This window comes from Colletotrichum phormii, assembly GCF_030913505.1.
Source record: "Colletotrichum phormii strain CBS 102054 chromosome Unknown BDP81scaffold_18, whole genome shotgun sequence".
Taxonomy (NCBI): domain Eukaryota; kingdom Fungi; phylum Ascomycota; class Sordariomycetes; order Glomerellales; family Glomerellaceae; genus Colletotrichum; species Colletotrichum phormii.
The window spans coordinates 621,839-633,995 of record NW_026851460.1 but is presented as its reverse complement, the minus strand read 5'-3'; the positions used below and the strand labels follow the sequence as shown (position 1 = coordinate 633,995).

General features: G+C 53.7%; 5 protein-coding genes across 5 annotated transcripts; 3 read left to right on the top strand and 2 right to left on the bottom strand.

Moving 5' to 3' along the window:
• Nucleotides 1–1,372: 1,372 nt before the first annotated feature.
• On the top strand, nt 1,373–4,440 carry BDP81DRAFT_452480 (RAM signaling pathway protein; the record flags this gene model as incomplete). Its single annotated transcript, XM_060592752.1, has 3 exons — nt 1,373–1,767; nt 1,829–1,940; nt 2,005–4,440. 3 exons carry the CDS (start codon nt 1,373–1,375, stop codon nt 4,438–4,440), a joined length of 2,943 nt encoding a protein of 980 aa, XP_060442005.1.
• Nucleotides 4,441–5,247: 807 nt separating this feature from the next.
• On the bottom strand, nt 5,248–6,023 carry BDP81DRAFT_463572 (uncharacterized protein; the record flags this gene model as incomplete). Its single annotated transcript, XM_060594044.1, has 2 exons — nt 5,248–5,707; nt 5,872–6,023. 2 exons carry the CDS (start codon nt 6,021–6,023, stop codon nt 5,248–5,250), a joined length of 612 nt encoding a protein of 203 aa, XP_060442004.1.
• Nucleotides 6,024–6,675: 652 nt separating this feature from the next.
• BDP81DRAFT_397286 (uncharacterized protein) lies at nt 6,676–7,600 on the top strand (the record flags this gene model as incomplete). Its single annotated transcript, XM_060588303.1, has 3 exons — nt 6,676–6,839; nt 6,902–7,505; nt 7,568–7,600. The coding sequence occupies 3 exons, from the start codon at nt 6,676–6,678 to the stop codon at nt 7,598–7,600; spliced, it is 801 nt and encodes a 266-aa protein (XP_060442003.1).
• Nucleotides 7,601–7,985: 385 nt separating this feature from the next.
• Nucleotides 7,986–9,575, bottom strand: BDP81DRAFT_73206 (3-oxo-5-alpha-steroid 4-dehydrogenase). Its single transcript, XM_060596214.1, has 3 exons — nt 9,196–9,575; nt 8,900–9,124; nt 7,986–8,806 (listed from the first exon to the last, which is right to left on the bottom strand). The coding sequence occupies exons 1-3, from the start codon at nt 9,230–9,232 to the stop codon at nt 8,136–8,138; spliced, it is 933 nt and encodes a 310-aa protein (XP_060442002.1). The 5' UTR covers nt 9,233–9,575; the 3' UTR covers nt 7,986–8,135.
• A 1,240-nt stretch (nt 9,576–10,815) lies between these two features.
• Nucleotides 10,816–12,048, top strand: BDP81DRAFT_452476 (uncharacterized protein; the record flags this gene model as incomplete). Its single annotated transcript, XM_060592751.1, has 1 exon — nt 10,816–12,048. One exon carries the CDS (start codon nt 10,816–10,818, stop codon nt 12,046–12,048), a length of 1,233 nt encoding a protein of 410 aa, XP_060442001.1.
• Between the last annotated feature and the right edge of the window lie 109 nt (nt 12,049–12,157).

Sequence of the window (12,157 nt, the reverse complement as noted above, 5' to 3'; positions counted from 1 at the left end):
GCAGCGTGCCCTGCCGTGCCTGCTTATCTTTACGACTGGAGCCAGAAATGGAAAGAAGCAGTTCCACCGTGGTTCCACCCCGCCGCCCCCTTTTTTGGCTTCCCTCCCGTCCAACTGACTGAGATCTGGTCCCCCCCTTCTCGTCGCCATCTGTGGTCATTGGTTACTGGAACCACTGGTAACTGGTCGAGGGAGGACAGTAGCGTTTCTCTCCCACTGTCCACGGAGTACCGCTGGTGACTGGCTTCCTTCGTTGTTTCCCCCCGGTCTCCAAATAACATCAGAGGGCGTGCGGCTCCCCGGCTCTAGACTTCCCCAGGGGGCGTGAAGCCAACGAATGACAATAGTGACCATGTACTCCGTACTCCGTATCCCGTACGTAGACCTCGAAATAATCTTCATCCCTTCTCCCCCCAATTGCCCATCCACCACCACCTCCCAAAAGAAGCTCCGGTTGGCAAGATGTCAGTTTCATCGTAGCACAACCTGACAACATCTCCACTCCTTTTTTTTTTTTGTTCCTGTCGGGTTCAACGTTCCTGCCTTTACAGCCTTCTGTTCCTCTTCCATTTTGCTTCCAAGGAAACACCCATCCGGGCGACGAGGGACACAGCCAGGAAAAGGAAAGGGCACCCGCCTACCCAGCCAGCCAGCCCTTGCCTGCCTTTTTATTTTATTTTTTTGACTCCTTCCTTTTGCCGACGCCCACCAGCCAGTTGAACCCAACCATACCTCCTCTGCCATCGTCGCCGTTTCTACATCAGAGGTTCCCTGAGTACCTACAGTAATAAGGTACTCAACTACATCCAACAAGCAGTCCGAATTGCAGTCATTCGACTTTGCCTCATCCACGCTTGCAGGATCTGTATTACTCGTATCCTAGGTACGGATACCCCCGTCTGTCTGGCCTGCTAGCTGTGCGAGGTGTGCCGGGTCCAACTCCCGTTGACCGCGCTTGGGAGGCTCGGCTCCATCTTCGGTCGCTCGTCCCCGACTGGCGACTTCCTCCCAAATCGCACAAGTCCGCCTCCACCTCCTTCTTCCTTCACACCTACACGACCTTGGCCTACCTTACCCGCAAAAATCATCATTGCTTCCCACCGATTTCGTCGCGCCCTACTCCAACGAATGTCCGACTCTTCATGATGATCTCGCCCGTCTTGCAGCTCAGCCTGTCCTGTTCCAAAAGTCCATTGGCTTAAACTCCCGGCTTCCGTCTCCAATTGTTTGAGGGTCCCGACCAACCCACGGCCGGCCATCCAACATTCAAAGGGGACCCTGAAACGCTGCAGTCGACCCAAACCTTCAACAATAGAAAATCGTCACTCTTCGCCCTCTCCATCCTCCTTTTGTCGATCGCCGGCAGTTCATCATGGTTGAACGAATGGAACGGCCAGACAGGCCGTCGGGGCCGTCTATGCCTCGCGGCTTGCCCGAGAATCCCGCCCAAGGTCGACGACAACTCCAAAAAGATGCCGCGCTCGGCAATATCCCTCCCCCGCCTCCTCTCCCACCGATGCCCAAAGATCTCCGAAATCTTTCCAACGGAGCGACCCTCTCGGCTTCTTCGCCCATGACCTCAGCCCAGGTCATCGCTCTTGCCCGCGACGCAATGCAGAGCGCCCTCCACGAGAACGAGTCTCAGGCCGCCGAAGCGAGTGCCGTGAGCAACGAACTGAAACCTGGCGTCACCATCGACTTGAGCCGCAAGGGCATCCAGAAACTCCCAGACGAGGTTGTTGATATCATCAAGAATGAGTTGGAGCGGTTCGTACACCTCGCATACCTACCTTTCCGGCTGGGCTGCACTTCTAACGCGCTTCTCTAGCCTGGCCCTTTCGCACAATCAGGTCAATTCCTTTCCAGCTCGATTCTCCGAATGTACATCTCTGCGATATCTGAACGTGCGGAACAATCAAATCAGAGAGTTCCCGCTGCCGGTTAGTACTTTCCTACTGCCAATGCATCATTAGGACTAGGGCAGATTCTGACCAATATCCCTAGCTCTGCGATCTGAGGTCCCTCGAGATTCTTGACCTGAGTAAAAATAAGCTTCGTGCTCTGCCTCCTGATATTGTCAAGCTTGCTTCTTTGAAGGTCTTCTCGGTCCAGAAGAACCGGATTGAAGAGCTGCCCGTTGCTCTATCCGACATGGTTTCGTTGCAGGTACTCAAATTCGATGGCAACCCAATCACATTTCCGCCTCGGGAGGTCCTGCAGGTGCAAGCAAGCAGCCCGCCAAACGAGGGCTACTTGAAAGAAAGCGAAGTCACCGAGGTAGCTGTCACTGCACACATCAAGCGCTTTTTAAGACAGCATGCCATGAACGGCCGTGCAGAGTCAGACACAGCTGGTGAAGAATCCAGCGAAGGCGTGGAAACCCCACGCATGCCACCCATCAAGCGAGTTGTCAGCGGTCGGTTTCCCATCAAAGTCAATGGTACCGATGTGCCTGATCTTCGATCCCCGAACCTGATTCGGCCTCCTCCTATTCCGAATCGGTCGCATTACCGAGGCTTGTCTCAGCAGAACACAGCTATACGCCGCCCAGGTGTTATGCCGTTGACCATAGGAAATGTCAACGAGCGCCTCAGGAGCAACTCAGAGACGTTGTTGCAGGCAACTCGCGGAGAACGTCCCGAATCTCGAGCAAGACGCATGGGCGTGGTATCTCAGAAGGCTACTCAGCTCGGCACTTTGGACGAGACCCAGGCCAACAACCGCTTCAGTCACTACAGAGGTCTGAGCCATGGTAGCGCCATGCAGCCGCCTCCCCCCAGCATGTCGATCAAGAGCCCCAACAGCCCTGCAGAGCCTTTCCTCCAGCGCCCTATTTACGTCAGAAGACTCTCGGTTCTCCCTGAACGCAGACGCGAGTCCAAGTTCTACGACCCCATTCTCGAGGCCGCCAAGGGCATTCTCTATGCCGTGTTTCAAATCCATCCCATGATCCAGATGCTTATGAGCTTGACGGGCGATGATTCCTCCAAGAGATCCAGTCTCGAGATTGTCTTTTACAACACGAATTCGCATGTGGAGGAACTGGAGCAGGAGATCCAGAAGCACGATAATATGGGAGACGAGATGGCGGGTCGCGAGAATGAGAACGTCCATCGAGCCTGCCAAACTCTCGTCGGTGCCTATACCCATGTCTGCACCCTTCTCGCCGGCAACATCGATTCTTTCATCGACAACGGAGATCCACGCTACATCCGCACTCTTCTGATGCTCATCTATAACAGCATCATGGAAATCAGGTGTACTCTAGCCGCGCTGACACCAGAGGCTGGCTTGATCAAGCCCCCTACGCGGGCCATGAATATGAGCGATACGATCAAACCCCATTCTCGCGACAGCTCCATCACGCCCACCGCTGAGCGGCTCGGATTGGCTCAGCGACCACGGCCCGGCCCCATTATGCACAACCCGAGCAACCTCAGAGTTGCGACAGACGTGCCTCTCCCCTACCTCAACGGAATCAGCGGTATGAATGGTATGAACGGCATGAATGGAAATGTAGCAAGCCGTACAGCAACGCTCACTTCCGCAACGCCACGGTCCGGGGAATCGTTCGCCTCGGTCTCATCAGGTGGACGTGGCATATCCGACTTCACCGAGGATGACAGATATTTTGAGGAAATCTTCCTTTCCCTGCGGAAATCATCAGATATCGTCATGAAGATTCTGCCCCTGTTCCAGAGCCACATGTCGGTCCTCGCAAAAAGGGCCATGGGACGTCGCGCACCTGAGCACGAAGTGATGTCGTGGAAGGCTCTTATTAGCAGATGCAGCATGGCGGTGCAGCAGACGGAGATATTGCGGAGCCGCCTGTCACTCGTCAAATTCAAGGAGCCTGGCGTTATGAGCCAGCCAGCTTTCAGAAGCTTGATCAGCAACTTCATTGACTCATGGGTTGAATTTGTTAATCAGATTCAACGGTCGTTGAGGAATGAACTTAGTCTCCCGCCCGACACCAGGATGCGACTACGTCCTATTCAGCAGGCCATGAAAGTAGTAAACGAGACTATCAATCAGTCGCCTTGGAGCTACTGGTTGCGACCATCTTCCAACCCGAGCACATTTAGCCCGAACGGTGGCCCAGGCTTGGCACCCATGCAGTTGCCAATGACACCTCAAAGCGCAGCTTTGGGCCCTGCTGTCCAGGCGACAGTTCCTTCCACTCCGCAGAGTGCCTCCTTCGCCTCGGCTTTCAACGGCGGCGTCTTTGAGCGCGCGGATGCTCTCATATCTATGGGTGGCCTCTCAATGTCTCGAAACGGTACGATGACAAACAGCTCAGCCGCTAGTTTCACCATGTCTTCCATGTCATCGCTCTCATCCGACGGCGGAGCCATGACACCATCATCGGTCATTAGCCCTAATGGCTTCGGCCCTGGCCCGGTGCCACTGCGACTCAACGGTAGCAAAGTTGCCTTCTAGTCGAAGCGCAGAGCCACTACACCTTGGATTCGCCGCACATTTTGGGGCAAAAAGTACGGATCGCAATCAAAGTAGATCCATCTTGTTTTTGTTTATACGGTGGTCTGGATGACCAACGACCGCATTTTGTCTTATCACTTCATTCGCGCATAGCATTGGCGTCACGGTCGGACTCATTCACGGATGGTAGCCATACACTCATTTGAAAAAACACGTCTCGGGCCACTACGAAGGTCGAGAGGCGCATGTAATGTTATAGTCACGAAGCAAAGTTGATGCTATCTCCATGCATACAGGACATGGAGAGCGCGGGCACCAGAGAAATGGCCGCTACGAGTTCATGTGCCACGGTTACACATCGACTGTTGCTGTCAGCTGTATACTAGATTCGGCCTATTGGCAAATAGGCAAACATAACAAGCAAAGGTTCACCCTGAGATGTGTTTGACAAATTTGTGACTTGGGCAGCTTGTTTTCCTCTGTTGTCTTCATTCTGACTCGAGCTAGGGAAAATGAACGAAACACGCCTCCATCCCCATCACATACGACCACACCCACCGGAGAACTCGGGATCCCGTCCGCTCTCCCATCGATAAACCGGTGAGGGCCGGAGTAGTAGTTGGGTCGGAGACGACCAGCGAATGCCCGGTGTTGTATGTATTTTTTGTGATGCTTTATTACTTTTCGGACCCATAGGACGCTCAACTGCGATCGAATGGTGGGTGGATGACTACGTTGGGGTACCCAGGCAATGGGAGACACTCTACGACACCTCCCCCACCACCCCGTCAAGTTCCACACCTCTCTCTATGAGGCAGGAGTCTCCTCGGGCTTCTTCTCCTCCTCTACCTTGACGAACAAGTCCCGCTGCGTGTCGAGGTAATCAAAGGCCGTCAGGGGCACGCCGAGATGGCGGAGGATGCAGTAGGCGGAGCCGAGGTGGAAGTGGAAGTTTGGGCAGGCGTACTGGATGACGTAGGAGTAGGCTGTGAAGCGGAAGGTGCCCATTGATTTTGTCTCCATGAGGATTTCTCGATCGCCGTCCTCCTCCTCCTCCTCCTCCTCCTCCTCGCGGCTCGGGCTGGGGCTGGGGCTGGAGGAAGTCTCTGGTGTGAGGGCGGCGAGGATGGCGACTGTGGCGTCGACGCGGAATTGGAGTTGGGGAAAGGTTGTTTCGTCGTCGGGGAAGTAGGTGTCTTTGGCGTGGAAGACGCGGGTGGCGAGGAATTTTGAGGTGTTTGAGATTGATTGGACTTGGTAGTCGAGGCTGTATATGGGGAGGAAAAGATTGTGGTGGTTAGTTTGGTGGTCGTCTTTTTGCTTTGTTTGTTTGGTTGGGATTGGATTTGGGATGGGTATGTACCGAGGGAAAGGAGGTATGGTGAGAGGGGGGGGGGGGGGGGGGGGGGATTGAGTGAAAGGAGAGCTTACCTCCGCATATCTTCGATGAGTCTGAACTTGATCATTTCTTCTTGATTGAGACCTTTGGCGATGCAGTGCTGTTCGGCCTTTGTGAGGATGACTTTGAGATTGCCCAGGTATTTGAGCATCATGGGGATGGAGGCATTGTAGAGTGAGACCATTTTCGCGGTGTTGATTCGAATGACTATGAGCTTCAAGATTCTTTCTTGGACATGTGAAGGAAGAATGGGAGACTGATGAAGACAGCATATGGAGAGATAGGAGAGAAGAAGACAGCCTATCTTGTATTCACAGTCACGTCTGGGGTCCTTGGGAAGCTTTATATATGATGCTGGTCGTTGAGTAAACATCTCTGCGTCGAGACGAACATGGACCAGCAACTAGTGTTGCCAATCTCAGGTACGCATCCTACTACCAAAAGCCCATTTGTAATCCGGCTAACGGCACCATGTCTTTACTGTGGAACAAAATGACGGATTGGGGAATTATCATTCTCAAGTGCTGACGTGAGACTACAGAAGAGATATGGGCTTGTTTGAAATCAAAGTTCTTCCTAGTATCCCGCGCGCGTATACTCGATGTGGTAAGTTAGCTCAGAGTCTGTAGGGAGACTTTCTAGCTATCAAGTTATCAAAGGATGAGATGTCGTGGAGTTTGTACTTGGATCCTCCGGGACCGACCGGCCCCACTACCCCGCCATCTCATGCGGGGAGCTATCAGCCGATCCCGTCACCTCCTCTGATTCGCCGTCACCACGACTTACCTGATCGAGGCAGGACCGGTGATTCCTCTAGTGTACCGTAGATTGCGCAAATGTCTCAATCCCAGGCTACGCAGATTACCTCCCCGCCACCCGCATATTCTACTCCAGCCTATCTAGCTCACGATCCTAACAAGAGCTTCCTCATCTCCACACCAAAGGACAAGCGGCGTACAAGCTACACAAAAGAGCCCGTCTTTCATATTCAGATCCAGACGTAGGCAGTTCCGTGTGCGTGTGGGTGTTTTACGCGCGCGTATACCGTATACCGTATACCAGAGGACTCAAACACGCCGCCATCATGTTCGCCTCAATATCGTCATCCTTGTCGGGGAGGAATGCGCCGCCGCCTCCACCGACACCATCTTCATCGACGACCTCAACATCGCAACACCCTAGCATATCCAGCGCGTCCCGCGCAGAGCACTCCCAGTCCTCAAACACCTCCGTCTCCGCCTCCGCGGCCCCGCAAGCCCATCATCATCAACACAACTTCCTCGGCGCCGCCCAACATGCACCACCAGCCCCCGCCTCCTCGGCGGCATCAGCCTCACCCCCCCAACAGCCCCTCCACCAGACCCTCCCCTCCGCAGACCAACAACACCACATCTCCGAGGCGCGCGCCGCCGTCGTAGCCTCCATCGGCAACATGCTCGACGGCGAACTACAGACCCGCGCGCGGATGCTGCACGTCAACGCGGCGGCGCTTGATAAGCAGGAGCGCGACGTCGTGCGGGCGACGGAGGCGCTGCGCAAGGAGAATGATAAGCTGGCCAAGTTCTCAGGGGACGCGGCGCGGAGAGTTAAAGAGCTGGGGAACGTGCAGAATTGGGCTGAGGTGCTGGAGCGGGATTTTTTGGTGCTGGAGGAGACGTTACGGCTTGTTCGGGAGGGGGGGAGTAGCTGTGGGGGCGGGTGTGAGTGTGAGAGTTGCGATGGGGGGAGTTGGAGTGGGAGTGGGAGCTGGAGCGGCAGTGAGGTTGGGGATAGGGATGGGGATGTTAGGATGGGGGAAGATGGGCGTGGTGGTGATGCGAAGAAGGAGGGGGATGGTAAGGGGAAGATGAAGGAGCGGCATCACGATGGGCATCTTGATATGGAGATTGATGGGGGGCACGAGGATTGCTCTGAGAGTCAGAGTTTGACTGAGGCCGAATCGAGTACTGGGACGGATGGCCGAGCAAAGGGGTCCGAGACGACGTCGATTTCGACATTGTGATGGTTTTTCTCGGCGGTGATGGACAGACGCGATGATACCTTTTCTTCACGACTGAACGACAATGATGACATATTCACGAAACGGACTGGAAATCGAACAACGAAGTTTAATGCTTTGGAAATTGTTACCCTCCTCTTTTTTTTACGCCTTTCCGTACTAAATACCTCTAGGTTCCTTTTAATACATATCAACCGTCACCATTCGCCATGATTTCTTTTCGTGAAAGGGGTCAACAGCGCAAACCATGGCCAGCGCGGCCAAGTTACTGCCATTGGATACAAAACGTCCCGTAATTTAGAAGAGGCCAGGCAGCAGGACAAACTTCTTCTTCTTGTACGTCTCGGGGAACTCCTTGCGGTACGCGCGCTCCTTGCCCTTGGCCCACTGGGCCATCTGGGCGGCGCCGATGATGATGAAGACGGCAACGGCCCAGCTGCGGCTGGTGATGATGACGCCGATCCACGAGAGGATCTCAAACATGTAGTTGGGGCAGGTGACGAGGGAGAAGCCGTAGCCGCGGGGGATCTGGCGCTCGGTGCCGCCTTGGGAGCGCAGGCTGGCGAGGTTGAGGTGGACAATGGCGTTGGAGGCCTCGCCAAAGAGGAAGATGATTGTGCCGATAACGTCGACGGCGTCGTTGCGGGCGAGGGCGGTGGGCGAGGTGGGCGAGTAGACATGCCAGGCGCTGAGGAGGCCGGCGAAGGCCCAGTAAAAGAAGGAGTTCTTGAAAATGTTGCGGAGGGGCATGGTGTTGGCGGAGAACTTGTGGACGAAGAGGGTCTCGTACTCGCGCTTGAGGAAGTGGCCGAGGAACATGGCGAGAGTGAGGAGCTGGGTCGGCGAGAGGGCCTTCTTGGCGCCAGGGCCCGAGTAGATGTAGGGGCGCAGGCCGACGACGGCGATGTGAATGAGGATGGGTCCGAGGTACTCGATCACGAAGACGGTGCTCCATGCCAATTGGGGACCTGCGCGAAAAGGTGTGTCAGTCTCGATGTTACGTCTATGTCCTTTCCTGGAAAACCATCATGTCTGGGGTTGGGTGCTGAACCGCAACGTACCGAGATCCTTGACCAAGACCTGGCCAGCAGAGATGACAGCCTCCTCGCTGCTAATTTGTGCCTTGCGGTTCTTCAGAGTCTTTTGGGTCGAGGGGTCGAAAAGGCCGACGCGGTTGAAGTCGCTGAACCCAGCCTGGCGGGCAATGAGGTGCTTGACATCCTCGACGGTGGCATCGGCGGGGACCTCGATAGACTCGGGGAGCTTCTTGATCGGTTGCTTCGGTGCTGTGGACACACGTGTAAGTAATTTTCCCAGTTTATTCTACACCAAGTGCGTCTTGCAAGAAATTACTCACAGCGATTGCTCAGCTTGAGCGTGATTTTGGCTGCCATGGCTTCTGTTTATCCTAAGTTAGACGAGGGGTCGTCGCTGGGAAATTCGAAGCGCACTTTTGTGTCTGGGAAGCTTGGGAGAAGGGCTTCAACGGTGCTAGATTTTGGAGCAGTTGTTGGGAAGCTACTGCACGGTTGCTCGACGTGCCTCGGGATGTGTGGGGTTCTGATGCATTGACACATTTCGGTCTGTACCTTATACGTACACAATGCTTATGTATGCATTTAGGCCGGTCGCATCACTCTAAACAGCACGAGTAATTAACATCATCTGGTCCTGGCCGCTCACGATGATAACCGACTCATCGTCTATAAGGCCCTCATTGGCGTACATGGCTTGAATGCACTAAGATCAAATGCGTGTGTATGAAGACTGGTCTACGGGTTGTTGCTATATTCCGCAGGTTTTCCAAGGATTATGGGGGTTGAAAATCATGTCAAAGCCTCCTACAGTCCCTTCAGGGTTCTCAAAAAGGCATAAACCAACGATGTAGTCGGAGTGACACCTTGCTTGCTTTCCTGTGCCCTCTTGCGCTGGAGATTTCAAAACTTTAAATGTAACGTCTTGTCTCCGAGAACTCCAGTGTTTCCTCGACGATGTTTCTTTTAGGTCTTTCTCGGTATGGCTCGTTGTACGGACTCTGAAGTTGTGGTCTTCGAGGCTGGGTGGACTGTTCAGGACAATCTCAACCTTGATTTTGCTTTACCATAGTATCTTGGGGGCCAAGTCTGAAGAACAGACCCCTTTTTCTTGGAAATCCAAGGCAATGATGACCCAGCTGGATGTTGCTCACGCTACACCGCAGTGTTTGAAGTTGCCGTTGGCTTTGTCTTAGCTTGTCTCCTCCTCGTCTTTTTTCTGGCATCTTCATTTTCTACCAGGAAAGTTCTGTCGAGTACTCCCATAAAATAATTGTTCAGTGCCCTTTGTATCCAGTTGAAAGAAGAAAATATGATCCTCAGTAGACAGGTAATTCCCTAGAAAGGAAAGTCCTTGGATTCAGAGTTTCCAGCGAGGCCTTGCATGTCGTGCCTGTAACTGCTGTGATTGTATCTCGCAGCATCAAATGACTGTTCAAAGTGAGACCAAGTATAATAGCTTAACTCCGACCGCCTGGTCCATCTGGTCGATACGGAAAGGGCGCGTGGGAAGGTGCCTACCTTCCGTCAGTCGGGGTGCACACACACCGGGCATGCCTCATACCTCCCACTACTCCGATCCACGAATCTTGCCTTCCTTTACCTTACACTCATCTTCGACCCTTTGCCCTTTACCTCTCCTTCTACCCCTTCACCATCCGTTATCAGTCCCAGTGGTTCGAGTGATCCATCTCAGCTCAATAGACTGGGCACTCGATCACTTTCACCACCCATCCAAGCATTTACGCAATATTGTCGATCCAACACTGCATCACTTACGAGCACGATTAGATGAATTCCATTCTCCGAATGTGGGAAAAGCACCTTTTCCATTCGTTATTCACATACCGGCAATAAATACCCTTTCAACAGCATAGCAGCATCGCTCTCGCCCAATCGCCGACAAACAGACTATTTTCTCAGAACCACTCAGAGTGTCGAAAATGGCTAGTCTAGGAGCCACTCCGGAGTTTATTCCGGGACGCCCTTTCCACCTTGGACTGGTAAAGAACTCCAAGAATGCGAACATGACCATTATGCCCTCCAACCGAGAGACACTTTCCTCACGACGACGACGACGCAGTCGGAAAGTCCAGCCCAAGGTCACCAACGTTCCGTCTTCTCCTACAGCCTCATCAAGCGCAAGTCAACACTCAACAGAGACGTCAAGTTCTGCATTTGACGGTGTCGAAAATTGCAAAGGCCACCACATCCATCCATCCAAGAACGACATACCACCCGGCACGCCCACAGCTCCGGCAGCAGACCGAAGACAGCAGATCCAACTGCATCATATTCCAGTCTATCACAGTCGCATCTTTCACACTCGTCCTCCTCCGAACGCACCGACCGGGCCTGCAGCCGATAGAAGACAAGTCGTGAAGGTTCCTGCAGTGCCCCCTCAGATCCCTCCTCAGGCCACTCCTCAGGCCGTACCTAGCCACTGCCAGTCTAAGGTCTGGCGGAGCCCCAAGACGGAGTTGACGGACGCATTCCAAAAAGTGCAGGTCGAAATGCAACGCCTTGGCTTCAGCAGATCGCCTGCTGCCCCCACCACATTCGAGGAATACTTGGAAGTCGTTCTTGCTAAGAAAGAACGCAAAATACAACAGAATGCCGCCGTGATACAGGCCATCAAAACGAAGGCAGAACAGCACAAGAGAGCGCGACAGAAAGGCGGTAGCTCTGGCCATACTTACAGCAGGGCATCAGCTTGGGCTCAAGGTCCGACTTCAGTGCAGGAACCGACTTTAGCCACTGCCCACCCTTTGTATGGAGCTGATCCATGCTGGAACATGCAGTACCCCGATATAACAGAAAGACCACAAGATCTTCGTGCCGAATGGCCTAAGCTGGCGGGATACAAGGAAGCCGGCCGCCGGGCTTTTGACAACAGTTGTCTGCCTCCTCCGAAACAGCTCAACGTTCAGGACCAAACCCATATGACACTGGGGGATGCGGCGTGGGAAGAGCGCGCACTGATTCCCCAAGGAAATGCCACTGGCTTGGACGAAATCAGCATATTCTCACTTGAGAATGATACTTCGACCGAAGCTGATCTGGCCTATCACATAGACCCGAAGAGTCTTAACGATTGGACTCGAGAAATCATTGACGAAATCATCCTCGAGATAGAGGGCGACGAGACAACGATCACGGACGAAGACGAAGCTTAGGCAGCATTGAACAAGCGAAGAAAGGGATGCTGTCCAAGTCAATCAGTATGAGAGGCAGAAAGAGGAGGTGGAACGAAGACATGTTATATGGCTCTAGTGCATTGGATCA